The sequence below is a fragment of the Bombina bombina genome, chromosome 4 (assembly GCF_027579735.1).
Source record: "Bombina bombina isolate aBomBom1 chromosome 4, aBomBom1.pri, whole genome shotgun sequence".
Classification (NCBI taxonomy): domain Eukaryota; kingdom Metazoa; phylum Chordata; class Amphibia; order Anura; family Bombinatoridae; genus Bombina; species Bombina bombina.
In genome coordinates, this window is record NC_069502.1 from 520,193,769 (window position 1) to 520,220,790 (window position 27,022).

General features: G+C 39.4%; 1 protein-coding gene across 1 annotated transcript in view; it reads left to right on the forward strand.

Moving 5' to 3' along the window:
• The window catches only part of KCNQ5 (potassium voltage-gated channel subfamily Q member 5), a 433,357-nt gene extending 406,662 nt beyond the window's left edge, over positions 1 to 26,695 (forward strand). Inside the window, exon 18 of the mRNA XM_053711999.1 lies at positions 24,169 to 26,695. Within this exon, the coding sequence (XP_053567974.1) occupies positions 24,169 to 25,116 (948 nt within the window). The 3' untranslated portion in view covers positions 25,117 to 26,695. The remainder of the gene's footprint in view (positions 1 to 24,168) is intronic.
• The last annotated feature ends 327 nt before the right edge of the window (positions 26,696 to 27,022 follow it).

Here is a 27,022-nt window from a genome sequence, read left to right on the forward strand (position 1 = left end):
ATACAACTAGTAGTTCTTCTATTAACATACACTTAGGGGTAGATTTACCAAAAGGTTGAGCGAACGTGATTCGTTGTAGCGAATCATGTCCGCTCGACCTCGCTAAATGCCGACAACATTCGGTGTCAGCATTTAACATTGCACAAGCTGCTTTTTAACTTCCATTTCTGGTGGACCAGAAACGATTGGGCGTTGAAGTAGCATTCGCTGCTTAATAAGCGGATTATGCTTTTTAGCCAAAACGAAAGAGAGGTCGGCGAAGCCTTTTGGCCTCTCCTCTGTCCAGAGTAGACAACAAACAAAGCAGATGTTTGACGAAAATCTTTAGTAGCTTGTAAATAATACTTTAAAGCACGAACCACGTCAAGATTGTGCAATAGACGTTCCTTCTTTGAAGAAGGATTAGGACACAATGATGGAACAACAATCTCCTGATTGATATTCTTATTAGATACCACCTTAGGTAAAAACCCAGGTTTGGTACGCAGAACTACCTTATCTGCATGGAAGATCAGATAAGGAGAATCACATTGTAAGGCAGATAACTCTGAAAATCTACGAGCCGAGGAAATAGCTACCAAAAAAAGAACTTTCCAAGATAAAAGTTTGATATCTATGGAATGAAGAGGTTCAAACGGAACCCCTTGAAGAACTTTAAGAACCAAATTTAAGCTCCATGGCGGAGCAACAGGTTTAAACACAGGCTTGATTCTAACTAAAGCCTGACAGAATGCCTGAACGTCTGGAACATCCACCAGACGCTTGTGCAAAAGAATAGACAGAGCAGAAATCTGTCCCTTTAAGGAACTAGCTGACAATCCTTTTTCCAATCCTTCTTGGAGAAAAGATAATATCCTGGGAATCCTGACTCTACTCCATGAGTAACCCTTGGATTCACACCAATAAAGATATTTACGCCATATCTTATGATAGATTTTCCTGGTGACAGGCTTTCGTGCCTGAATTAAGGTATCAATGACTGACTCGGAGAAGCCACACTTTGATAAAATCAAGCGTTCAATCTCCAGGCAGTCAGTCTCAGAGAAATTAGATTTGGATGGTTGAAAGGACCCTGAAGTAGAAGGTCCTGTCTCAGCGGCAGAGTCCATGGTGGAAAGGATGACATGTCCACCAGATCTGCATACCAAGTCCTGCGTGGCCACGCAGGCGCTATCAAGATCACCGATGCGCTCTCCTGCTTGATTTTGGCAATCAAACGAGGGAGCAGAGGAAATGGTGGAAACACATAAGCCAGGTTGAAAGACCAAGGTGCTTCTAGAGCATCTATCAGCGTTGCCTTGGGATCCCTGGACCTGGATCTGTAACAAGGAAGTTTGGCGAGACGCCATGAGATCCAGTTCTGGTTTGCCCCAACGATGAATCAATTGTGCAAACACCTCCGGATGGAGTTCCCACTCCCCCGGATGAAAAGTCTGACGACTTAGAAAATCCGCCTCCCAGTTCTCTACACCTGGGATATGGATAGCTGATAGGTGGCAAGAGTGAATCTCTGCCCAGCGAATTATCTTGGAGACTTCTAACATCGCTAGGGAACTCCTTGTTCCCCCTTGATAATTGATGTAAGCCACAGTCGTGATGTTGTCCGACTGAAATCAGATGAACCTCATTGTCGCTAGCTGAGGCCAAGCCTGAAGAGCATTGAATATCGCTCTTAGTTCCAGAATGTTTATTGGAAGGAGTGTCTCCTCCTGAGTCCACGATCCCAGAGCCTTCAGGGAGTTCCAGACTGCCTCCCAGCCTAGACGGCTGGCATCTGTCGTTAAAATTGTCCAATCTGGCCTGCAAAAGGTCATACCTTTGGACAGATGGGCCCGAGATAGCCACCAGAGAAGAGAATCCCTGGTCTCTTGATCCAGATTTAGTAGAGGGGACAAATCTGTGTAATTCCCATTCCACTGACTGAGCATGCAGAGTTGCAGCGGTCTGAGATGTAGGCATGAAAACGGCACTATGTCCATTGCCGCTACCATTAAGCCGATTACTTCCATACACTGAGCCACCGAAGGGCGAGAAGTGGAATAAAGAACACGGCAGGAATTTAGAAGTTTTGATAACCTGGACTCTGTCAGGTAAATCCTCATTTCTACAGAATCTATTAGAGTTACCAGAAAAGAGACTCTTGTGAGAGGGGATAGAGAACTCTTTTCTTCGTTCACCTTCCACCCATGTGAATTCAGAAATGCCAGGACTATGTCCGTGTGAGACTTGGCAATTTGGAAATTTGACGCCTGTATAAGAATGTCATCTAAATAAGGGGCCACTGCTATGCCCCGTGGTCTTAGGACTGCGAGAAGTGACCCCAGAACCTTCGTAAAGATTCTTGGGGCTGTAGCTAACCCAAAGGAAAGAGCTACAAACTGGTAATGCCTGTCTAGGAAGGCAAACCTGAGAAACCGATGATGATCTTTGTGTATCGGAATGTGAAGATAAGCATCCTTTAAATCCACTGTAGTCATGTATTGACCCTCCTGGATCATAGGTAGGATGGTACGAATAGTCTCCATCTTGAATGATGGGACTCTGAGGAATTCGTTTAAGATCTTGAGATCTAAAATTAGTCTGAAGGATCCCTCTTTTTTGGGAACCACAAACAGATTTGAGTAAAAACCCTGTTCCTGTTCCTCCTTTGGAACTGGATGGATCACTCCCATAACTAGGAGGTCTTGAACACAGTGTAAGAATGCCTCCCTCTTTATCTGGTTTGCAGATAACTGTGAAAGGTGAAATCTCCCTTTTGGAGGAGAAGCTCTGAAGTCCAGAAGATATCCCTGGGATACAATTTCCAACGCCCAGGGATCCTGGACATCTCTTGGCCAAGCCTGGGCGAAGAGTTAAAGTCTGCCCCCTACTAGATCCGTTACTGGATAGGGGGCTGATCCTTCATGCTGTCTTAGAGGCAGCAGCAGGCTTTTTGGCCTGCTTACCTTTGTTCCAGGTCTGGTTAGCTCTCCAGACCGACTTGGACTGGGCAAAAGTTCCCTCTTGTTTTGCATTAGAGGAAGTTGATGCCGCACTCGCCTTGAAGTTTCGAAAGGCACGAAAATTAGTCTGTTTGGCCCTTGATTTGGACCTATCCTGAGGAAGGGCATGACCTTTTCCTCCAGTGATATCAGAAATGATCTCCTTCAAACCAGGCCCGAATAGGGTTTGCCCCTTGAAGGGAATGTTAAGCAGCTTAGACTTTGAAGTAACGTCAGCTGACCATGATTTAAGCCATAGCGCCCTGCGCGCCTGAATAGCAAAACCAGAATTCTTTGCCGTTAGTTTAGTCAAATGAACAATGGCATCAGAAACAAAAGAATTGGTTAGCTTAAGTGCCCTAAGCTTGTCAAGTATGTCATCCAATGGGGTCTCTACCTGTAAAGCCTCTTCCAGAGAATCAAACCAGAAAGCCGCAGCAGCAGTGACTGGGGCAATGCATGCAAGGGGCTGTAGAATAAAACCTTGTTGAATAAACATTTTCTTAAGGTAACCCTCTAACGTTTTATCCATTGGATCTGAGAAAGCACAACTGTCCTCGACAGGGATAGTAGTATGCTTAGCTAGGGTAGAAACTGCTCCCTCCACCTTAGGGACTGTCTGCCATAAGTCCCGTGTGGTGGCATCTATTGGAAACATTTTCTTAAAAAACAGAATTTATGCTTACCTGATAAATTACTTTCTCCAACGGTGTGTCCGGTCCACGGCGTCATCCTTACTTGTGGGATATTCTCTTCCCCAACAGGAAATGGCAAAGAGTCCCAGCAAAGCTGGTCACATGATCCCTCCTAGGCTCCGCCCACCCCAGTCATTCGACCGACGGACAGGAGGAAATATATATAGGAGAAACCATATGATACCGTGGTGACTGTAGTTAGAGAAAATAATTCATCAGACCTGATTAAAAAACCAGGGCGGGCCGTGGACCGGACACACCGTTGGAGAAAGTAATTTATCAGGTAAGCATAAATTCTGTTTTCTCCAACTTTGGTGTGTCCGGTCCACGGCGTCATCCTTACTTGTGGGAACCAATACCAAAGCTTTAGGACACGGATGAAGGGAGGGAGCAAATCAGGTCACCTAAATGGAAGGCACCACGGCTTGCAAAACCTTTCTCCCAAAAATAGCCTCAGAAGAAGCAAAAGTATCAAATTTGTAAAATTTGGCAAAAGTGTGCAGTGAAGACCAAGTCGCTGCCTTACATATCTGGTCAACAGAAGCCTCGTTCTTGAAGGCCCATGTGGAAGCCACAGCCCTAGTGGAGTGAGCTGTGATTCTTTCAGGAGGCTGCCGTCCGGCAGTCTCATAAGCCAATCGGATAATGCTTTTAAGCCAAAAGTAAAGAGAGGTAGAAGTCGCTTTTTGACCTCTCCTTTTACCAGAATAAACAACAAACAAGGAAGATGTTTGTCTGAAATCTTTAGTAGCCTCTAAATAGAATTTTAGAGCACGGACTACGTCCAAATTGTGTAACAAACGTTCCTTCTTTGAAACTGGATTCGGACACAAAGAAGGTACAACTATCTCCTGGTTAATATTTTTGTTGGAAACAACTTTCGGAAGAAAACCAGGCTTAGTACGCAAAACCACCTTATCTGCATGGAACACCAGATAGGGCGGAGAACACTGCAGAGCAGATAACTCTGAAACTCTTCTAGCAGAAGAAATTGCAACCAAAAACAAAACTTTCCAAGATAATAACTTAATATCTACGGAATGTAAGGGTTCAAACGGAACCCCTTGAAGAACTGAAAGAACTAGATTTAGACTCCAGGGAGGAGTCAAAGGTCTGTAAACAGGCTTGATCCTAACCAGAGCCTGAACAAATGCTTGAACATCTGGCACAGCTGCCAGTCTTTTGTGAAGTAAAACAGATAAAGCAGAGATCTGTCCCTTCAGAGAACTTGCAGATAATCCTTTCTCCAAACCTTCTTGTAGAAAGGATAGAATCTTAGGAATTTTTATCTTGTTCCATGGGAATCCTTTAGATTCACACCAACAGATATATTTTTTCCATATTTTATGGTAAATTTTTCTAGTTACAGGCTTTCTAGCCTGAATCAGAGTATCTATTACAGAATCTGAAAACCCACGCTTTGATAAAATCAAGCGTTCAATCTCCAAGCCGTCAGTTGGAGGGAAACCAGATTCGGATGTTCGAATGGACCCTGAACAAGAAGGTCCTGTCTCAAAGGTAGCTTCCATGGTGGAGCCGATGACATATTCACCAGGTCTGCATACCAAGTCCTGCGTGGCCACGCAGGAGCTATCAAGATCACAGAGGCCCTCTCCTGATTGATCCTGGCTACCAGCCTGGGGATGAGAGGAAACGGTGGGAATACATAAGCTAGGTTGAAGGTCCAAGGTGCTACTAGTGCATCTACTAGGGTCGCCTTGGGATCCCTGGATCTGGACCCGTAGCAAGGAACCTTGAAGTTCTGACGAGACGCCATCAGATCCATGTCTGGAATGCCCCATAATTGAGTTATTTGGGCAAAGATTTCCGGTTGGAGTTCCCACTCCCCCGGATGGAATGTCTGACGACTCAGAAAATCCGCTTCCCAATTTTCCACTCCTGGGATGTGGATCGCAGACAAGTGGCAGGAGTGATCCTCCGCCCATTGAATTATCTTGGTCACTTCTTTCATCGCCAGGGAAGTCCTTGTTCCCCCCTGATGATTGATATATGCAACGGTCGTCATGTTGTCTGACTGAAACCTTATGAATTTGGCCTTTGCTAGTTGAGGCCAAGCTCTGAGAGCATTGAATATCGCTCTCAGTTCCAGAATGTTTATCGGGAGAAGAGACTCTTCCCGAGACCATAGACCCTGAGCTTTCAGGGATTCCCAGACCGCGCCCCAGCCCACTAGGCTGGCGTCGGTTGTGACAATGACCCACTCTGGTCTGCGGAAGCTCATTCCCTGTGACAGAGTGAATCTCTGGTCTTTTGATCTACTTGAATCGTCGGAGACAAGTCTGTATAATCCCCATTCCACTGTCTGAGCATGCACAGTTGTAATGGTCTTAGATGAATTCGTGCAAAAGGAACTATGTCCATTGTTGCAACCATCAATCCTATTACTTCCATGCACTGCGCTATGGAAGGACGAGGAACAGAATGAAGTACTTGACAAGAGCTTAGAAGTTTTGATTTTCTGACCTCTGTCAGAAAAATCCTCATTTCTAAGGAATCTATTATTGTTCCCAAGAAGGGAACTCTTGTTGACGGGGACAGAGAACTTTTTTCTTTGTTCACCTTCCATCCGTGAGATCTGAGAAAGGCTAGGACGATGTCCGTATGAGCCTTTGCTTTTGACAGGGACGACGCTTGAATCAGGATGTCGTCCAAGTAAGGTACTACTGCAATGCCCCTTGGTCTTAGAACCGCTAGAAGGGACCCTAGTACCTTTGTGAAAATCCTTGGAGCAGTGGCTAATCCAAAAGGAAGTGCCATAAACTGGTAATGCTTGTCCAGAAAAGCGAACCTTAGGAACTGATGATGTTCCTTGTGGATAGGAATATGTAGGTACGCATCCTTTAAATCCACGGTAGTCATAAATTGATTTTCCTGGATAGTAGGTAGGATCGTTCGAATAGTTTCCATTTTGAACGATGGTACCCTGAGAAATTTGTTTAGGATCTTTAGACCCAAAATTGGTCTGAATGTTCCCTCTTTTTTGGGAACTATGAACAGATTGGAATAAAATCCCATTCCTTGTTCTCTTATTGGAACTGGATGTATCACTCCCATCTTTAACAGGTCTTCTACACAATGTAAGAATGCCTGTCTCTTTATTTGGTTTGAAGATAATTGAGACCTGTGGAACCTTCCCCTTGGGGGTAGTTCCTTGAATTCCAGGAGATAACCTTGAGAAACTATTTCTAGCGCCCAAGGATCCTGAACATCTCTTGCTCAAGCCTGAGCAAAGAGAGAAAGTCTGCCCCCCACTAGATCCGGTCCCGGATCGGGGGCTATCCCTTCATGCTGTTTTGGTAGCAGTGGTAGGCTTCTCGGCCTGCTTACCCTTGTTCCAGCCTTGCATTGGTTTCCAGGCTGGTTTGGGTTGTGAAGTATTACCCTCTTGCTTAGAGGATACAGAATTAGAGACTGGTCCGTTTCTGCGAAAGGGACGAAAATTAGGCTTATTATTAGCCTTAAAAGACCTATCCTGTGGGAGGGCGTGGCCCTTTCCCCCAGTGATGTCTGAAATAATCTCTTTCAAATCAGGTCCAAATAATGTTTTACCTTTGAAAGGAATGTTAAGCAATTTTGTCTTGGAAGACACATCCGCTGACCAAGACTTTAGCCAAAGCCCTCTGCGCGCCACAACAGCAAACCCTGAATTTTTTGCCGCTAATCTAGCTAATTGCAAAGCGGCATCTAAAACAAAAGAGTTAGCCAATTTAAGTGCTTGAACTCTGTCCATAACCTCCTCATACGAAGATTCTTTACTGAGCGATTTTTCTAGTTCCTCGAACCAGAAACACACTGCCGTAGTGACAGGAACAATGCATGAAATTGGTTGTAGAAGGTAACCTTGCTGTACAAAAATCTTTTTAAGCAAACCCTCTAATTTCTTATCCATAGGATCTTTGAAAGCACAACTATCTTCGATAGGAATAGTAGTGCGTTTGTTTAGAGTAGAAACTGCCCCCTCGACCTTGGGGACTGTCTGCCATAAGTCCTTTCTGGGGTCGACTATAGGAAATAATTTCTTAAATATAGGGGGGGGAACAAAAGGTATGCCGGGCCTTTCCCACTCTTTATTTACTATGTCCGCCACCCGCTTGGGTATAGGAAAAGCGTTGGGGGGCACCGGAACCTCTAGGAACTTGTCCATCTTACATAATTTCTCTGGAATGACCAAATTGTCACAATCAACCAGAGTAGATAACACCTCCTTAAGCAGTGCGCGGAGATGTTCTAATTTAAATTTAAATGTCACAACATCAGGTTCAGCTTGATGAGAAATTTTTCCTGAATCTGAAATTTCTCCATCAGACAAAACCTCCCTCATGGCCCCTTGAGATTGGTGTGAGGGTATGTCAGAACAGTTATCATCAGCATCCTCTTACTCTTCAGTGTTTAAAACAGAGCAATCGCGCTTTCTCTGATAAGTAGGCATTTTGGATAAAAGATTTGCTATGGAGTTATCCATTACAGCCGTTAATTGTTGCATGGTAATAAATATTGGCGCACTAGATGTACTAGGGGCCTCCTGTGTGGGCATAACTGGTGTAGACACAGTAGGGGATGATGTAGTATCATGTTTACTCCCCTCATTTGAGGAATCATCTTGGGCAATATCATTATCTGTTGCATTACTGTCCTTACTTTGTTTGGACACTATGGCACAATTATCACATAAATTTAAATGGGGAGACACATTGGCTTTCATACATATAGAACATAGCTTATCTGATGGTACAGACATGTTAAACATGCTTAAACTTGTCAACAAAGCACAAAAAACGTTTTAAAATAAAACCGTTACTGTCACTTTAAATTTCAAACTGAAAACACTTTATTACTGAATATGTGAAAAAGTATGAAGGAATTGTTCAAAATTCACCAAAATTTCACCACAGTGTCTTAAAGCATTAAAAGTATTGCACACCAAATTTCAGAGCTTTAACCCTTAAATTAACGGAACCGGAGCCATTTTTACATTTAACCCCTATACAGTCCCAGAATGAGGCTCTGTCTATAACTAGAAAGGCCCCCATCTGAAAAAGGTGTCCAACACAGTGCCTGCCGTTTTTCTAAACGTTCCCCAAGATTATAATACCAATAATTAGTTAGAATCTGCATAATATGCCTAGTAAAGCAATTGTTTTAGCCCAGAAAAATGTCTACCAGTTTTGAAGCCCTTTTTGAAGCCCTTTATTCTTTTATGTTTAACTAAGAAAATGGCTTACCGGTCCCCATGAGGGGAAATGACAGCCTTCCAGCATTACATGGTCTTGTTAGAAATATGGCTAGTCATACCTTAAGCAGAAAAGACTGCTAACTGTTTCCCCCAACTGAAGTTACTTCATCTCAACAGTCCTGTGTGGAAACAGCAATCGATTTTAGTTACTGTCTGCTAAAAATCATCTTCCTCTTACAAACAGAAATCTTCATCCTTTTCTGTTTCAGAGTAAATAGTACATACCAGCACTATTTTAAAATAACAAACACTTGATAGAAGAATAAAACTACAAAAAACTCTTAACCATCTCCGTAGAGATGTTGCCTGTGCAACGGCAAAGAGAATGACTGGGGTGGGCGGAGCCTAGGAGGGATCATGTGACCAGCTTTGCTGGGACTCTTTGCCATTTCCTGTTGGGGAAGAGAATATCCCACAAGTAAGGATGACGCCGTGGACCGGACACACCAATGTTGGAGAAATAGGAGGGGGAGAGAACGGCACACCTGGTCTATCCCATTCCTTAGTAATAATTTCTGTAAACCTTTTAGGTATTGGAAAAACATCAGTGCACACCGGCACTGCATAGTATTTATCCAATCTACACAATTTCTCTGGCACTGCAATTGTATCACAGTCATTCAGAGCAGCTAAAACCTCCCTGAGCAATACGCGGAGGTGTTCAAGCTTAAATTTAAATGTAGACATATCAGAATCAGGTTGAATCAGGTTGAATCAGGTTGAATCCTCTTCCCTGAGTCAGAAACATCACCCACAGAAAGAAGCTCTCCTTCCTCAGCTTCTGCATATTGTGAGGGAGTATCAGACATAGCTCTCAAAGCGTCAGTATGCTCTGTATTTCTTCTAACTCCAGAGCTGTCTCGCTTTCCTCTAAACCCAGGTAGTCTGGATAATACCGCTGACAGTGTATTATCCATGACCGCCGCCATGTCTTGTAAAGTAAACGCTATGGGCGCACTAGATGTACTTGGCGCCATTAGAGCGTGAGTCAAAGGGTCTGACACGTGGGGCGAGTTAGTCGGCATAACTTCCCCCTCGTCAGATTCCTCTGGTGATAATTTTTTTAAAGACAGAATATGATCTTTATTACTTAAAGTGAAATCAGTACATTTGGTACACATTCTAAGAGGGGGTTCCACCATGGCTTCTAAACATAATGAACAAGGAGTTTCCTCTATGTCAGACATGTTTAAACAGACTAGCAATGAGACCAGCAAGCTTGGAAAACACTTTAAATCAAGTTAACAAGCAAAAAATAAAAACAGTACTGTGCCTTTAAGAGAAACAAATTTTGTCAGAATTTGAAAAACAGTGAAAAAAAGCAGTAAAACAAACGAAATTTTTACAGTGTGTATAATAGGCTAACAGAGCATTGCACCCACTTGCAAATGGATGATTAACCCCTTAGTTCAAAAAATGGATCAAAAAACGATATAGACGTTTTGTTACAGTCACAACAACTGCCACAGCTCTGCTGTGGCCCTACCTTCCCAAACAAACAACTTTGGAAAGCCTAAGAGCACTTTAGAGAGGTCCTATAGCATTCAGGGGAGTCCTGGAGGAAGCTGGATGTCTCAGTCTGTAAAAGTTACTGCGCAATAAAGCGCTAAATTAGGCCCCTCCTACTCATGTTAAAACAGTGGAAAGCCTCAGGAAACTGTTTCTAGGCAAATTTAAGCCAGCCATGTGGAAAAAAACTAGGCCCCAATAAAGTTTTATCACCAAAGCATATATAAAAACGCTTAAACATTTCCAGCAAACGTTTTATATTGCAAATCTATAAGAGTATTACCTCTGAAAGTAAGCATGATACCAGTCGCTATTAAATCACTGTATTCAGGCTTACCTTACATAAATCTGGTATCAGCAGCATTTTCTAGCATTTACATCTCTAGAAAAAAAAAATTAACTGCACATACCTCATAGCAGGATAACCTGCACGCCATTCCCCAGCTGAAGTTACCTCTCTCTTCAGTTATGTGTGAGAACAGCAATGGATCTTAGTTACAACCTGCTAAGATCATAGAAATCACAGGCAGACTCTTCTTCTATTTTCTGCCGGAGACAAAATAGTACAACTCCGGTACCATTTAAAAATAACAAACTTTTGATTGAAGAAAAAAAATAACTACGTTTCACCACTTCTCTCTTACTACCTCCATGCTTGTCGAGAGTTGCAAGAGAATGACTGGATATGGCAGTTAGGGGAGGAGATATATAGCAGCTCTGCTGTGGGTGATCCTCTTGCAACTTCCTGTTGGGAAGGAGAATATCCCACAATTAATGGATGATCCGTGGACTGGATACAAGAGAAATAGGCATATATTCATATGTAAATGTGAAGAGTGTGTGATCTCATGTACAGTTATGAAGATCTGCAGGAAAACTCACTTCAGGACCCCTACATCTACAAATGGCATGATTTTATGTTTCATATTTCATATCTTAGTGTATTTTTCACTCGCAGTGGCGTGATTGTCACTAACAGGACAGGTGTTATTAAAATTGTGTTTTTACAGGACTCCTACAATCGAGGATTTCTGAGTTAACTATTGCAATCTGTCTCCATTTGCACCATTGCTAACCTATATTCTATTAGTTTGCTGGCAGGGACAAACTGTGCACCATTTTCAGGGTCGCCACTAGAAATTTTGGGGCCCCTTACTTAACCATTGATCAGGGTCCCCCTTTGACATGTGCAATTTGTGACCAAGTGACTAAAACGTATATGCTCTTTATTCTTAAGTGTAGTCAAACTTGAAAATGTTTTAAAGGTAGTAACACACAAACACAGAAACACACAGGGGCATATTTATCAAGCTCCATATGGAGCTTGATGGCCCGTGTTTCTGGCGAGCCTGCAGACTCGCCAGAAACAGCAGTTATGAAGCAGCGGTCACAAAGCTCTGAGCAGACGGACAGACATCGCCGGAAAACAACCCGATCCAGTACAATCGGGTTGATTGACACCCCCCTGCTGGCGGCCGATTGGCCGCGAGTCAGCAGGGGGCGGCATTGCACCAGCAGCTATTGTGAGCTGCTGGTGCAATGCTGAATACGGCGAGCGTATTGCTTGCTGTAGTCAGCAAGGTCTGGCGGACCTGATCCGCACTGTCGGATCAGGTCCGCCAGACTTTAATAAATAGGGGCCACAGACACACATAAGGATTGACATATAGACACTCTAGCAAACACGTAAAAAAACACACAAACAATCTCAGACACAGACACCCACACAGACACTCAGCACTTGTTTACATTGTCCTGACAAGTAATGAGGTAGACTACAGTTTGGTCAAAAAAGGAGATTTACAAGACAAAATATGGAATTCTGATTATCTTTTTGTCAAGGAAGATGCCAACTATATGATGAAAACAGCATGCAGTGGCTGAAAGGTTAAGTGTTGGATTGGTGACTTCCAGAAAGGTCTCATTAGTCTCAAAGTCTGTAGAAAGATGTGAATAATCAGTAGTAAGGTCAAAATGTCCTAAAAAGGAACAGACAATGGACACACACACACAAACTCAAACACAAACTTGCACATACACCCAAGGAAACACCCAGAGAGACAGCCTCAGGAAACACACAAAGACATACACACTCATAGACACCCACAGAAAACACACAAAGACATACAGAGAGAGAGAGAGACACCCACAGAAAACACACAAAGACATACATACACACACACACCCTCACAGAGACATCCAGAGAAAATCCACAAAGACTGACACACAAACCCTCACAGAGAAATTCACAGAAAAAAATACATACACACTCATAGAGACACCAACAAAAGCACAACAACATAAAAACAGACACTCATAGAAACACTCACAGGAGGTAAAATTTCTGCACATTGCCATCCACTAAATCAACGTGTCACATGCATGATAAAAAAAATAGCAGAAATTAAGAGATCAATTTTTAATGAATCATATATGTAAATGTGCAAACAAAAATACTTCTGTGAATTCAAAATTGTACATTATTGATCTGTCAGAATGGGTAGATGAAGAAAAGTACTTTTGAAAGGTTGACATATGTTTGGGGTTTCCCCCCCCCCCCATTTTCCCCAACCAAGAGCACCACTTTAAATCTGGTGCACAAATGTTCCCATCTGTCAGCTGTACTTATTTCTGAAAATGCTGTACTTTATATGGTCTTGGTGGAACCATAAGCTGTGTCACTAGGTCTCATACCATTAAATCTGGTTAAATGCAGGATTTAGGCTTGTTTGTATGTACAGTATTTCAAAATTAAGTCAGCTGTAGTGTAAACTGAACAGTGTTAAGTTAACCGGTCTCATTTCAATCACTGAGCAATCTTAGCCTGAGAGTATAACATTTTATGCAGATGTAAAAATCTTAGATAAAATGCCTCCTTGCATAAAGGGGCAGTAAACTGGAATGTAATATATATATATATATATATATATATGTACAGGTAGCCCTCAGTTTACGCCGGGGTTAGGTTCCAGAAGGAATGGTTGTAAATCGAAACTGTTGTAAATTGAAACCCAGTTTATAATGTAAGTCAATGGGAAGTGAGGGAGTTAGGTTCCAGGCCCCTCTCAAAATTGTCATAAGTAACACTTAAACATTATTTTTAAAGCATTGAAATAAAGACTTTAAATGCTAAACAGCATTTTAAACATAATAAAATAATCACACAACACAGAATATATAATTAAACTAAGTTAAATGAACAAAAACATTTGCTAAACTGCATTATAAACCTAATAAAATAATCACACAACACAGACTTTACTTGCATTTTTCTGCAAACAGTTCTTTCTATGCATTTCAATCTGGACTGATTTATAGACAGGAAGATCTTGTTCCTTTGAAAACTGCTCGATAGCTCAGGTCTAGTTACACAAATTAATTTCAGCTTGCTTGGCTTGCATATCTTTGCTGCAACACAAGTGGACAGATCCACCTATAGGCTATTTTAATCAATGCACTTCTTTTCAATGCTTTTCAATAGCAGTCACATGACTGAAAAAATAGGTTGTTATTCTGAAACGGCTTAAATTGAACCGTTGTAAACCGAGGGCCACCTGTATATATATATATATATATATATATATATATAAAATCATATATGCCAAAAGGGCACCTACCATTTGTGTATTGAGGAGGAAACATTTCTGCATGGTTTTAAATATAGAATTTCTACAGCATTGTGAAATAATCATAAATACACTGCTGCATATTGCTAAAGAAATGTGTCTTTATGGACCCCTGGCCCCACCACACAACTACCACACTGAAGTTATAATCTGAAATTGCACAAAGAAATAAAAAACATTTACTAAGTAAGTCCTACCTACTCTGCAAATGAAAGTGATCTGTCGCCTGACTCTGGCACACACTGTACAAACAAAGTGCCAAGTCTGTCTCACACTGTGCATAGTGGTTTAGTGCACACTCAGAAATCCTCTCAAATGTAAATGCTTTACTCCTTGTAATGACATTTCCCACGCTCAATAGCACTCTGCTGTAGCGCCCTCTGATGGCTGCCAAATGTAAAAAAAATATATATTTTTAAATAATAGTTGTGCTTGCCTCATGGGGCCCACTGGGCCCCTGACAGCAGTCACCCTATTCACCCCCTGATGGCGACCCTGACTATATTTCTATCGTAATATGGGCACTTGACAACAAAGATTGTTTTAAACAAGAGTTTTTCTAGTGCTTGTTAACTCCTTAGTGACCAGAGCACTTTTCCATTTTCTAAATGTTTGGGACCAAGGCTATTTTTACATTTCTGCAGTGTTTGTGTTTAGCTGTCATTTTCCTCTTACTCATTTACTGTACCCACACATATTATATACCATTTTTCTCCCCATTAAATGGACTAAAGATACCATTATTTTTATCATATCATATAATTTACTATAAAAAAATTACAAAATATGATGACAAAATTAAAAAACACACTTTTTCTAACTTTGACCCCCAATATCTATTACACATCTATAACCACCAAAAAACACCCATGCTAAATAGTTTCTAAATTTTGTCTTGAGTTTAGAAATAATCAATGTTTTCATGTTTTTTGCAAGTTATAGGGCAACAAATACAAGCAGCACTTTGCTATTTCCAAACATTTTTTTTTTCAAAATTAGCGCTAGTTACATTGGAACACTGATATCTGTCAGGAATCCCTGAATATCCCTTGACATGTATATATTTTGTTTTAGTAGACAACCCAAAGTATTGATCCAGGCCCATTTTAGTATATTTAATGCCACCATTTCACCGCCAAATGCGATCAAATAAAAAAAACGTTCACCTTTTTCACAAACTTTAGGTTTCTCACTGAAATCATTTACAAACAGCTTGTGCAATTATGGCACAAATGGTTGTAAATGCTTCTCTGGGATCCCCTTTGTTCAGAAATAGCAGACATTTATGGCTTTGGCATTACTTTTTGGTAAATAGAAGGCCGCTAAACTCCGCTGCGCACCACACATGTATTATGCCCAGCAGTGAAGGGGTTAATTAGGGTGCTTGTATGATTAATTTTAGCTTTAGTGTAGTGTAGTAGACAACCCAAAGTATTGATCTAGGCCTATTTTGGTATATTTCATGCCACCATTTCACCGCCAAATGCAAACAAATAAAAAAAATTGTTAACTTATTCACAATTTTAGGTTTCTCACTGAAATTATTTGCAAATAGTGCAATCATGGCACAAATGGTTGTAAATGCTTCTCTGGGATCCCCTTTGTTCAGAAATAGCAGACATATATGGCTTTGGCATTGCTTTTTGGTAATTAGAAGGCCGCTAAATGCCGCTGCGCACCAAATTTTTATTATGCCTAGCAGTGCAGGGGTTAATTAGGTAGCTTGTAGGGTTGATGTTAGATTTAGTGTAGAGATCAGCCTCCCACCTGACACATCCCCCCCAGATCCCTACCCGACTCCCATCAAACAGCTCTGTTCCCTCCCCCACCTCACAATTGTCACTGCCATCTTAAGTACTGGCAAAAAGTCTGCCAGTACTAAAATAAAAGGATTTTTTTAATTTTTTTTATATTTTATACAGAAGTGATGAATCCCCCTTAGCCCGAACCTCCCGGATCCCCCCGGTACAGCTCTCTAACCCTCCCCCCTCTACCTATTTTTCACCATCTTGGGTACTGGCAGCTGTCTACCAGTACCCAGTTTTCTCAAACTATTGCCCAGTTTTTTTAAAAACCCAATTTTCTGTAGTGTAGCTCTCCCCCTCCCAGATCCCTTTGGAAAGTTTTATTTTCCTCCCATTTCTGTATCTAGTTTGCTTAACACCTCCAGGAGGACCTGCAATATATTATTTTGAACATTTAACATATTCGTTTGTCCTTCGATCAGGCGGTTCACTGCGTTGGTCAGGAACTCTGTGTTCTCCCACCCTTTCCCTCCCGCTACCTCCCCCTCTCCGGACTCAATGGAACGTGCGCGCGCGCCTCGCACGCTTCCAATCACTTGCGCGCTCTGCGGGGACAGGATACGGAAGTCCCGCCAACGATGGGCCGCCACCCGCCTCTCTGCTATGGCTCCCACCCACCAATGATCGGCACCATCACTGGCCGATGCAGAGAGGGCCACAGAGTGGCTCTCTCTGCATCGGATGCTTAAATAAGGGTATTGCAGGATGCCTCAATATCAAGGCATCACTGCAATACCCTGAAAGCTGCTGGAAGCGATAGCAATTGCTTCCAGGGCTCAATTAGACAGAGGATGTACCAAGTACGTTCATTGTCTCTAACTGACAATTTTTGCAGGACGTACCTGGTACGTCCTTGGTTGTTAAGGGGTTAAAGGCTTGGTTCCATTTTGGTGTGAACTGTACACAAAATGACGATTGTAAGTTTCTATGTAAAACAGGGTTTTCACTTCTTTAAAACTGTATATCTCGACCCTTAGACCATTAGATGAGACTGTGCAATTGTGAACAGGTTTTTATAACACACGATCCTCCATGCATGCTAAGTCCACTCTCGTTCATGACAGTGCATCTATTATTGAATTCACAGTCACAAATGCTTGTTCTAGATCACAGGCCAAAGTCATGCGGCTAGATTAACGAGTTTTGCGGTAAGGTAAAAAAGCAATGTTAACAGGTCCAAATGCTGCTTTTTCACTACCGCTGCTATTACGAGTCTTGCAGGTTTAGGGGCCCCGCACACTTTTTTGGCCTTACCGCAAACCGACTTAAGTAAACTTCGTAAACCCTTTTTTCTATGGGACTTCCATAGCGCCGGTATTACAAGTCTGTTCTGGGAGGCCAAAAAGTGTGCGGTACACCCTCTACGACAAGATCTGTAACAGTAGTTATGAGTTTTACACTACAACGCTGTAGCATAAAACTCATAACTAAAGTGCTAAAAAGTACACTAACACCCATAAACTACCTATTAACCTCTAAACCGAGGCCCTCCCGCATCGCAAACACTATAATAAAATTTTTAACCCCTAATGTGTCGCTCCGGACATCGCCGCCACTATAATAAACATATTAACCCCTAAACCGCCACACTCCCGCCTCGCAAACACTAGTTAAATAGTATTAACCCCTAATCTGCCGCCCCTAACATTGCCGCCACCTACCTACATTTATTAACCCCTAATCTGCCGCCCCCAATGTCGCCGCCACTATATTAAATTTAATAATCCCTAAACCTAAGTATAACCCTAACACCCACTAACTTAAATATAATTTAAATAAATCTAAATAAAATTACTATCATTAACTACATTATTCCTATTTAAAACTAAATATTTACCTGTTCCACCTAGTTAAAATAAATACAAACTTGCCTGTAAAATAAAAATAAACCCTAAGCTAGATACAATGTAACTATTAGTTATATTGTAGTTAGCTTAGGGTTTATTTTAAAGGTAAGTATTTAGTTTTAAATAGGAATAATGTAGTTAATGATAGTAATTTTATTTAGATTTATTTAAATTATATTTCAATTAGGGGGTGTTAGGGTTAGGGTTAGACTTAGGTTTAGGGGTTAATAAATTTAATATAGCGGTGGCGACGTTGGGGGCGGCAGATTAGGGGTTAATAAGTGTAGATAGGTTGCGGTGACATTGGGGGCGGCAGATTAGGGGTTAATAAGTATAATGTAGGTGGCGGCGATGTCCGGAGCGGCAGATTAGGGGTTAATAAATATAATGTAGGTGTCGGCAATGTCGGGGGCGGCAGATTAGGGGTTAATAAGTGTAAGATTAAGGGTGTTTAGACTCAGGGTTCATGTTAGGGTGTTAGGTGTAAACATAAAATGTCTTTCCCCATAGGAATCAATGGGGCTGCGTTACTGAGATTTACGCTGCTTTTTGGCAGGTGTTGGACTTTTTCTCACCGCTGACTTAAGCAGCGCTGGTATTGGAGTGCGGTATGGAGCTCAATTTTGCTCTATGCTCAATTCTTGCTTTTTAACGCCGGGTTTGTGAAAACCCATAATACCAGCGCTGCAGGTAAGTGAGCGGTGAGAAAAAACTGCTCGTTAGCACCGCACAGCTCCTAACGCAAAACTCGTAATCTGGCCGATAGTTTCTATTTCTGTTGAAAACTGTGTAAATTGATGGTAAAGAGAATTATCTCCATTATAGCCTATGGAGATGTTTTATGTTACCATCAGTTTACATCAGAAATGGAAACTAGGTCACAATTTTCAGAGCTAAATTATATGAAAAGTGGACAAAACACACAATAAGCGTATATGGGAAAGTTTTTTTAGTACACATAACTATATATATAGCCATGCATTTTTAATTCACCTATTCAGCCTTTAGACTAGTTGTATTTAAACATTTTGTGAATTGCAATCTGTCAATTAAAGACATTATGTAATAGTATATTTTATAGTTATGCTATTCCGAACATTACCAGGCATTTTAAGAATTTATTTTTTTTGCTATTAAGTTGATGTGAAGCTATTTCACGATCAGGTAGATTACGAGTTATGCGTGCTATAGGGTTTTTAACGAACGCAACAAAAGTTGCGTTATTTCAGCTTCCATAGCCGGCTTGTGCGTGCAATATGTTTGCGTTGAGCTCCATATCGCACAAAATACAAGCGCTGTTATGACGTGATCGTGCACGCTTTCCCCATAAACATCAATAAGGAGAGCGGGTTATAAAAAAAATCTAACATCTGTGATCGCGGAATGAAAAGCTTTGTAACGCAGCCCCATTGATGTCTACCTATGGGGTTTACCCTAACATAAACCCCACGTCTAAACACCCCTAATCTGCTACCTCCCAACATCGCTGACACCTACATAATGTTATTAACCCCTAATCTGCCGCTCCCGATATCGCCGTCACTATAATAAAGTTATTAACCCCTATTCCCTCACACCCCAACATCGCCCACACTATAATAAATCTATAACCCCTATTCCTCCGCTCCTCAACATCGCTGCCACTAAATAAAGCTATTAAGACCTACACCTCTGGCCTCCCACATCACTACGACTAAATAAACCTATTAACTCATAAACCACCAGCTCTCCAAATCGCAACAACCTAAATTAAACTATTAACCCCTAAACCTAACCGTAACCCTAACGTAACCCTAAACCTTACACCCCCTAACTTTAACATAATTAAAATAGAGCTAAATTAAAGTTGCAATTATTAATAATTATATTGTAGCTAGCTTAGGTTTTATTTTTATTTCACAGGTAAGTTTGTATTTATTTTAACTAGGTAGACTAGTTAGTAAATATTTATTAACTTTTTAATAACTACCTAGTTAAAATAAATACAAACTTACCTGTGAAATAAAACCTAAACTGACTTACACTAAAAGCTAACATAAAAAAAAACTTCCATTACAAAAAATAAAAAACACTAAAATTACAAAAAATAAAAAACCTACCATTACAAAAAACGAAATGATCAAAAATAATAAAAATGATTCCTATTCTAATACCCTTTTAAAAAAATAAAAAACCCACCCCAAAGTAAAAAACCCTAATCTATAATAAACTACCAAGGGCCCTTAAAAGGGCCTTTTTGTGGGCCCTTAAAAGGGCCTTTTGTAGGGCATTGCCTTAAAGAAATCAGCTCCTTTCCTACAAAAGAAAAACAAACACCCCCTAACAGTATACAAACCCCCACCCCCCCAAACACACAAAATAAAAATAAAGTAAAACCTAATCTACCCATTTCCCTGAAAAGGGCATTTGTATGGGCATTGCCCTTAAAAGGGCATTCAGCTTTTTATCCTGCCCTTAAAAGGTCATTCAGCTCTTTTACAAAATGCCCAACCCCTAATCTAAAAAAAGCCACCCCAAACCCAAAACAAAAAAAATACACAAAATAACAAACGAATTATCCAAAATAATAAAAATTATTCCTATTCTTATGCCCATTTAAAAAAAAAAAAAAAAAACACCCCAAAATAAAAGAAACCTAATCTAGAATAAACTACCAATAGCCCTTAAAAGGGCCTTTTGTAGGGCATTGCCCTAAGTTAAACAGCTCTTTTACCTGAAAAAAATACAAAGACCAACTAACATTACAAACCACCACCCCCCAAACCCACAAAATAAAAAAAACTATCTAAAAAACCTAATCTACGCATTGCCCTGAAAAGGGCATTTGTATGGGCATTGCCCTGAAAAGGGCATACATCTCTTTTGCTGCCCTTAAAAGGGCTTTCAATTCTTTTAAGAGTGCCCACTCTAATCTAAAAAAAAAAACGACACCCCAAAAAACGTATAATCAGCCAATAGAATGAGAGCTGCTTAAATCCTATTGGCTGATTTGATTCAAATTTTTCAGCCAATAGGAATGCAATGGTACCTCCAGTATAAATGGGGTACCTAGCATTTCAATCCTCAGTGTGCAGCGGACGATCGCATGAAAAGGACCTCCACGCCGGATCGATGGACCTCTGCCTGGACTTCCGCCTTGGACCTTAACCTGGACCTCCACCTTGGACCTTCGCCTGGACCTCCGCCTCAGCGCATTGCCGCTCCGCCTCTGCAGGGATGAAGAAGATGCCAGTCCCGCAATGGATGAAGATGCCACCTGGATGAAGATGGAGCCGCCGGGATGAAGATTGTTCAAGCTGGACTTCAACAACTGTGAGTACCTAAAGAGGGGTTAGTGTTAGAATTTTTTAAACTTTTTTGGGTGGGTTTATTTTTTAGTTTAGGATTTGGGCTTTTCTTAAAAGAGCTAAATGCCCTTTTCAGGGCAATGCTAAAGAGCTAAATGCCCTTTTAATGGCAATGACCATACAAATGCCCTTCAGGGCAATTCGTAGCTTAGGTAACTTAGAATTATTTTTTTTATATTTGGGGGGGTTGGTTGGGTGGTGGGTTTTACTGTTGAGCGGTCTTTGTATTTTTTTTACAGATAAAAGAGCTGTTTAACTTAGGGCAATGTCATACAAAAGGCCCTTTTAAGGGCTATTGGTAGTTTATTGTAGGCTAGGGTTTTTTTTTATTTTTGGTGGGCTTATTTATTTTTGGTGCGCTTATTTATTTTTATAGGGCTATTAGATTAGGTATAATTCTTTTTTATTTTTGATAATTTTGTTTGTTATTTTTCGAAATTAAGTGTTTGTTATTTTTTGTAATTTAGTATTTTTTATTTTTTGTAATTAGATTCTTTGTAATTTTTATAGTAGTGTTAGGATTTTTTTCATGTGTATTTTAGTTTTCTTTAATTCGTAGTAAGTTTAATTTTAGTTTAATAGTTATATTATTTTAATTGTTAGTTTAAACTTAGTTTTTTTAATTTGACAGGTAAGTTTTAATTTAATTTAAGATAGGGAAATTGTAATTGTAATATAAAGTTAGAGGGGGCGTTAGGTTTAGGGGTTACTAGTTTAAATTAGTTTATTGCGATGTGGGGGGTTTTCAGTTTAGGGTTTAATAGTTTAATTTAGTATATTTCGTTGTGGGGGGCTTGCGGTTTAAGGGTTAATAGGTTTATTATAGTGGCGGCGGTCTCGGGAAGCTGCGGAATAGGGGTTAATAATTTTAGTAAAGTGGGGGCGATGTGGGAGGACGGCAGATTAGGGGTTAATAATATATAGATAGTGTTTGCGATGTGAGAGGGCGGCAGTTTTGGGGTTAATAACTTTATTATAGTGGTGATGACAATGTCGGAGAGTGGCGGAATAGGGGTTAATAAATTTTAGTAGTGGCGGGGATGTCGGGAGCGGCAGATTAGGGGTTAATAACTTTAATATACTGTTTGCGATGCGGGAAGGCCTTGGTTTAGGGGTTAATAGGTAGTTTATGGGTGTTAGTGTACTTTGTGACAGTTTAGTTATGAGTTTTATGTAACAGTTTTGTAGCGTAAAACTCATAACTACTGCTCTCAGATTGTGAAACGGATCTTGTCGGTATAGACTACGTGTGCGGGACTGACGTTGTGTTACAGGCTAAAAGGCTATCGGTACAGATACAAGACTTGTAATGGCTTCGGTGCTGTTTTAACGCTGAAATGACAATTTATTTCAGTGTTAAAACATGAACGCAAAACTCGTAATCTAGGTGATTGGCTTTTATATAACATGGGATATAATGCTTAACCAAGTTTATTGATCCTGTTTGTTTTTTTTTTTTTTTTAAATGTATTAGTTTTTATTGAATTTTTCAAAAGTACAATCATAAGTGTTCAAAGAGAAAAATACTGAAAAAGAAAATAATGAAACAGAAAACCAATAAGTAGTCTGTCTCACATTATTCCACATTTTCAACATTGTCTTAGCTAGGACATATGTGACTAAGTAGTTCAGAAGATGGAGCAAGTTTGATAATGTTTTAAGATTGATGGATGGATCCCCAGATGTATTCATGGCATTTTAGATCTGAAGTGCCTATGAACAATTAAGGATAATAATAGTAATGTTATCAGATTACGAAGTTAATTTAATATACGGCATCAACTATGTAGTTAAGGGCACAAAGAGAGATCTTTGTTTTTAATCCCCAAAAAAATCCATAGTTGAGAAAAAAATCCCTCTTTCCTCTACAAACATATGCGATTTGTTCTAATTTCATAGTAAAACTAAGTTAATCCATTCTAGAAGCCTTGGAGGTTGTGGCTTTTTTCAATATCTGGGTATTATTTTCTTAGCAGAATTGATCAATACTTTAAACAGGGCAGTGCGGAATAAACATTTTAGCTTAGTTTTACCATTTAACAAGAAGATGACGGGGGATTTTGGGATGTTACAGTAAAGTAGTTAATTTATTATCAGATGTGTATTATCCCAATATTGTTGAATAACCTGACAATACCACAATATGTGTAAGTGGGTTTCCTTAGATCCACAACTTCACCAACATTTGTCAGAGACATTTGGATATATTTGGTGTAATCTTTTGGGTGTAAGGTACCAACAAGATAGCAGTTTGATGTTTGTTTCTAGCGTGACATGGAGCTTTTGACTGTGGCTGAGAGTATCTATTGTTTCTCTTTTGAGGTAAAGGTGATTTAAAGGTCATTTCCCCATTTATTACGATATGGTGGGCCTGAGTAAGAATCAATGCCTGATGGTAGTTTATAGAATATAGACAGTAAATGTCTTGCTGGTTTCCCTGTGCTGCAGATCTGTCCGTATATGGTTAAGGGGAGAAAAAATAGCCTTTTTACTTCTCTTGATTTTTTTTTATAACAAATAAATAAATATAATGATATAAAACCAAACTGTGTTGCAATTTCTTCTTAAGCTAATTTATTATGCCTTGTAACTAGTCTAATACATAAATTCCATATAAACTTGGACATTTGCAGACATTTTATGTAAAAGTAATACATATTTATCTCTTTTTTTCCTAATTCAAAACAAGCTCTTACATGTTTCTATATGTTATTATTCAGTACAATTATTCATTAATTTTGTGTTTAGTTATACAGTAAGAAAAAAAGAGGGTACTTATTGGGAAGAGATCGAGAAGCATGCATATGTTGCATGGCTTTTTGTAGGCTTTCCAATTGGAAAAACATTTTAGCTTCTTTCAAGCAGCATATCTTGGTTGTTTGCTTTTGTTTATTTTTTTTTATTAAAAGATGTGTTGAAAGCAGCAAGTCATTGGGGGTATATGGAAGAGTCTTCTGCCCCTCAACTTAAAACTTCAAAGAACTATAGACCCATATGCTTGATCCACCAAAGTGATACAGTTGTATGATGAGTAGGGGAGAGGATTATTAGGGAAAAATAGTAACTACTATGTTATAATAAAATGCATCTTTCTTACTCTTCAGGTACAGTCCATCGAGTCAAAACTAGACAGCCTACTTGATATCTACCAACAGGTCTTAAAGAAGGGATCTGCCTCAGCACTGACTTTGGCCTCTTTTCAGATGCCACTTTTTGAATGTGAACAAACTTCAGATTATCAAAGTCCAATAGACAGCAAAGATTTATCCAGTTCTGCACAAAACAGTGGATTGATAACAAGATCAGCTAGTGCCAACATCCCTCGTGGGCTACAGTTTGTACTAACACCAAATGAATTTACTGCTCCTGCTTACTATGCCTTTAATCCACCAACAAATAGTCAAGCTATTCAAGCATCTACAAATCCAAGTGATGGACCTCTAACTTTGATAACCAACAGTATACCAAACCAAATAAGCCAGGCCTCAAAGCCAACAGCACCAACAACATTACAGATACCACCAGCACCATCCCTGAAACAAGGCTACAGGCCAGAGCCTATACACATAATTCCTGTGACTATAAAAGAAGATATTTGTGATGTCACCTCCTGCCTTGTTGCCTCAAAGGAAAATGAACAGTCTGCACAACCTAATTTAACTAAAAATTTTGTAAGAAGGAAAAGCCTTGATGCAGACACTGGGGTGTTGTCATCAACTCCATTTATTAACAAAGATTTTGGAAAATCAATTTCTGTACAAAATCTAATTCAGTCAACAGAAGAACTAAACACACAATTTTCATGCAGTGACTCAAGTGTCTCTAGAGGCAGCCAAGAATTTTATCCAGGTTGGAGGGAGTCCAAACTGTTTATAGCAGATGAAGAGCTAGAGACAGAAACTGAGACTTTAGATGTTGTCTCTCAACCTAAGGTGGAAACCACACTATTATCGGACTCTTTGAGGACTGGAATAGCAAGATCATCTCAGAGTGTTTCCAAAACTGGGGATGGTACAGAAACATTTAGCTCTCCTAATGTTAAACACAAATGACACGTTGATTTTGTCATATTTTTAACAGTTATTTTAGTCATACATATCATTGCATGAACTATTTTGAAAGCCCTTAAAAAAAGTTAAACAATACAAGAATCAGGAAGAAATTGAAAGGGAGTTTAATGAGCCAATAACTTCTAGTTGCATGAAAATGCATGTTTAAGTGAAGGCTACAATTTCAGATGTATATTGTATCTTGGAATACCGTATAACACGGTATTATTAGTTTAAACACTGACTCATTTACAAAGTTGATACTCCAACTCAAATTAATTAAAAGTAACTACAATAGTAAACAAGTAGTTTTACGGTACATACAGTAAAAATTGAGGCACTTTGAATTCAGATATAAATTCTGTCCAAATTTGATTCATGTTTACAACCAAAAAAAAAAAATGTTACAGCTGCTAGCAAGAAAACATGAAGAGTAGTAACATTGGATTTGAATGGCTGCTAGTTGCAAGTTATATACATTTACTCATTTAAGTCAGTTATTTTAATACTTACATTATATGAATGTTAATTTCTGTATATTTTGTGTGAATTAGTGCTATGACAAAAAAAATAAAAGAATGGCACTTCACTTTCAGGTTGTTCTTTATAATAAGAACATTCTTTTGCTAAAAGGATTGATTACACATCCTAAAACGTCACTGCAGTCTTAACTATAGCTAATTGCTGTAAACTGTATTGTGAAGGACTTGAACTGTTTACTATGAAAAAAAAATCTGCCTCCATTTTTTTTTTAAAAGTATTCTTGGATGTTAAATGATAGCCTTTTTATTTGAACGTACTAATATACTGTATAGTGTACATATGATGTCCATGTCTCTAAAACTTACTGCAGGGACATCACTTCGGAGAAAACAAATGAGGACTGCTATAATTTTGCTTATTTCGCTTTTAATTTTAATTTTTTTTTAATGGCATTAGCCTGACATTTTAGCCCATTTGTAAAGTATGTTCCAAATCAGGGTTAGAGGGAGTATCTCCTTCTCTACCTCCTGAAATAATGCCCCTGATTTACAGACACATAGCTATGTTTATGCTCTATGAAGTTCAAATAATTAATTTTGAAAAATGTCTGAAGCACAAATAGGTAATCACTGTTTGCCATTTCATGTATCTACATTCAACTGTTTATATGATTATGAAAACGTTGTATTCTCAACATCTCAGCTCATATTACGAAATAATTTATTTTGAATGTCTACATTTGTTAAGCCAAATCTTTCTGTAATTTGAAAGTATTGTGCAATGTATGTATCTATATAGTTTTTTTTATTATTTTTTAAAATACTGCTTCACGTGCCTTTTTCATTGTATGTCATATCTTACAGATCTGCATTTTGGTTATTTTATTGATACTGGGTATGATTTTTTAAACAAAAACAAAACAATCTTTCAATTATTTTGTTTCCCTCTTTCATTAGACTAAAAAAGGTAAGATTAAATGATTTTACTGATAATTTATCACACTTATGTTGGTATACTGTATTTGCCTTAATGAAATGCTTGAGAGCTTGAAATTTCTTAGTTTTAACTTAATTTATTTAATAAAATATTGTGCACATTACTTGGGAATCTTATGAATCATAAATGAAAATATTTAAGCAGCATTTATTATCTTTGTGAAAAACTGTATTGAGCTTTTCTAGCACTGACATTTATAGTTAGAGGTAATAGGTAGAATAAGATAAGGAGAGATAACAGGAACAATAACCTTTATTTTAATATGTTAGGAGATTAGCTTAATGTAACACATAAAACCTTCAAATAACCTTCCAAGCTATATTCCACATGAATATAGTTTGTCATTGTGTCTATCCAACATGAATACGATCTGGGCTGAATCTAGGCACTCTGCTGAATAGCATTCACAGTCTGTTGAATCCAATTAGTG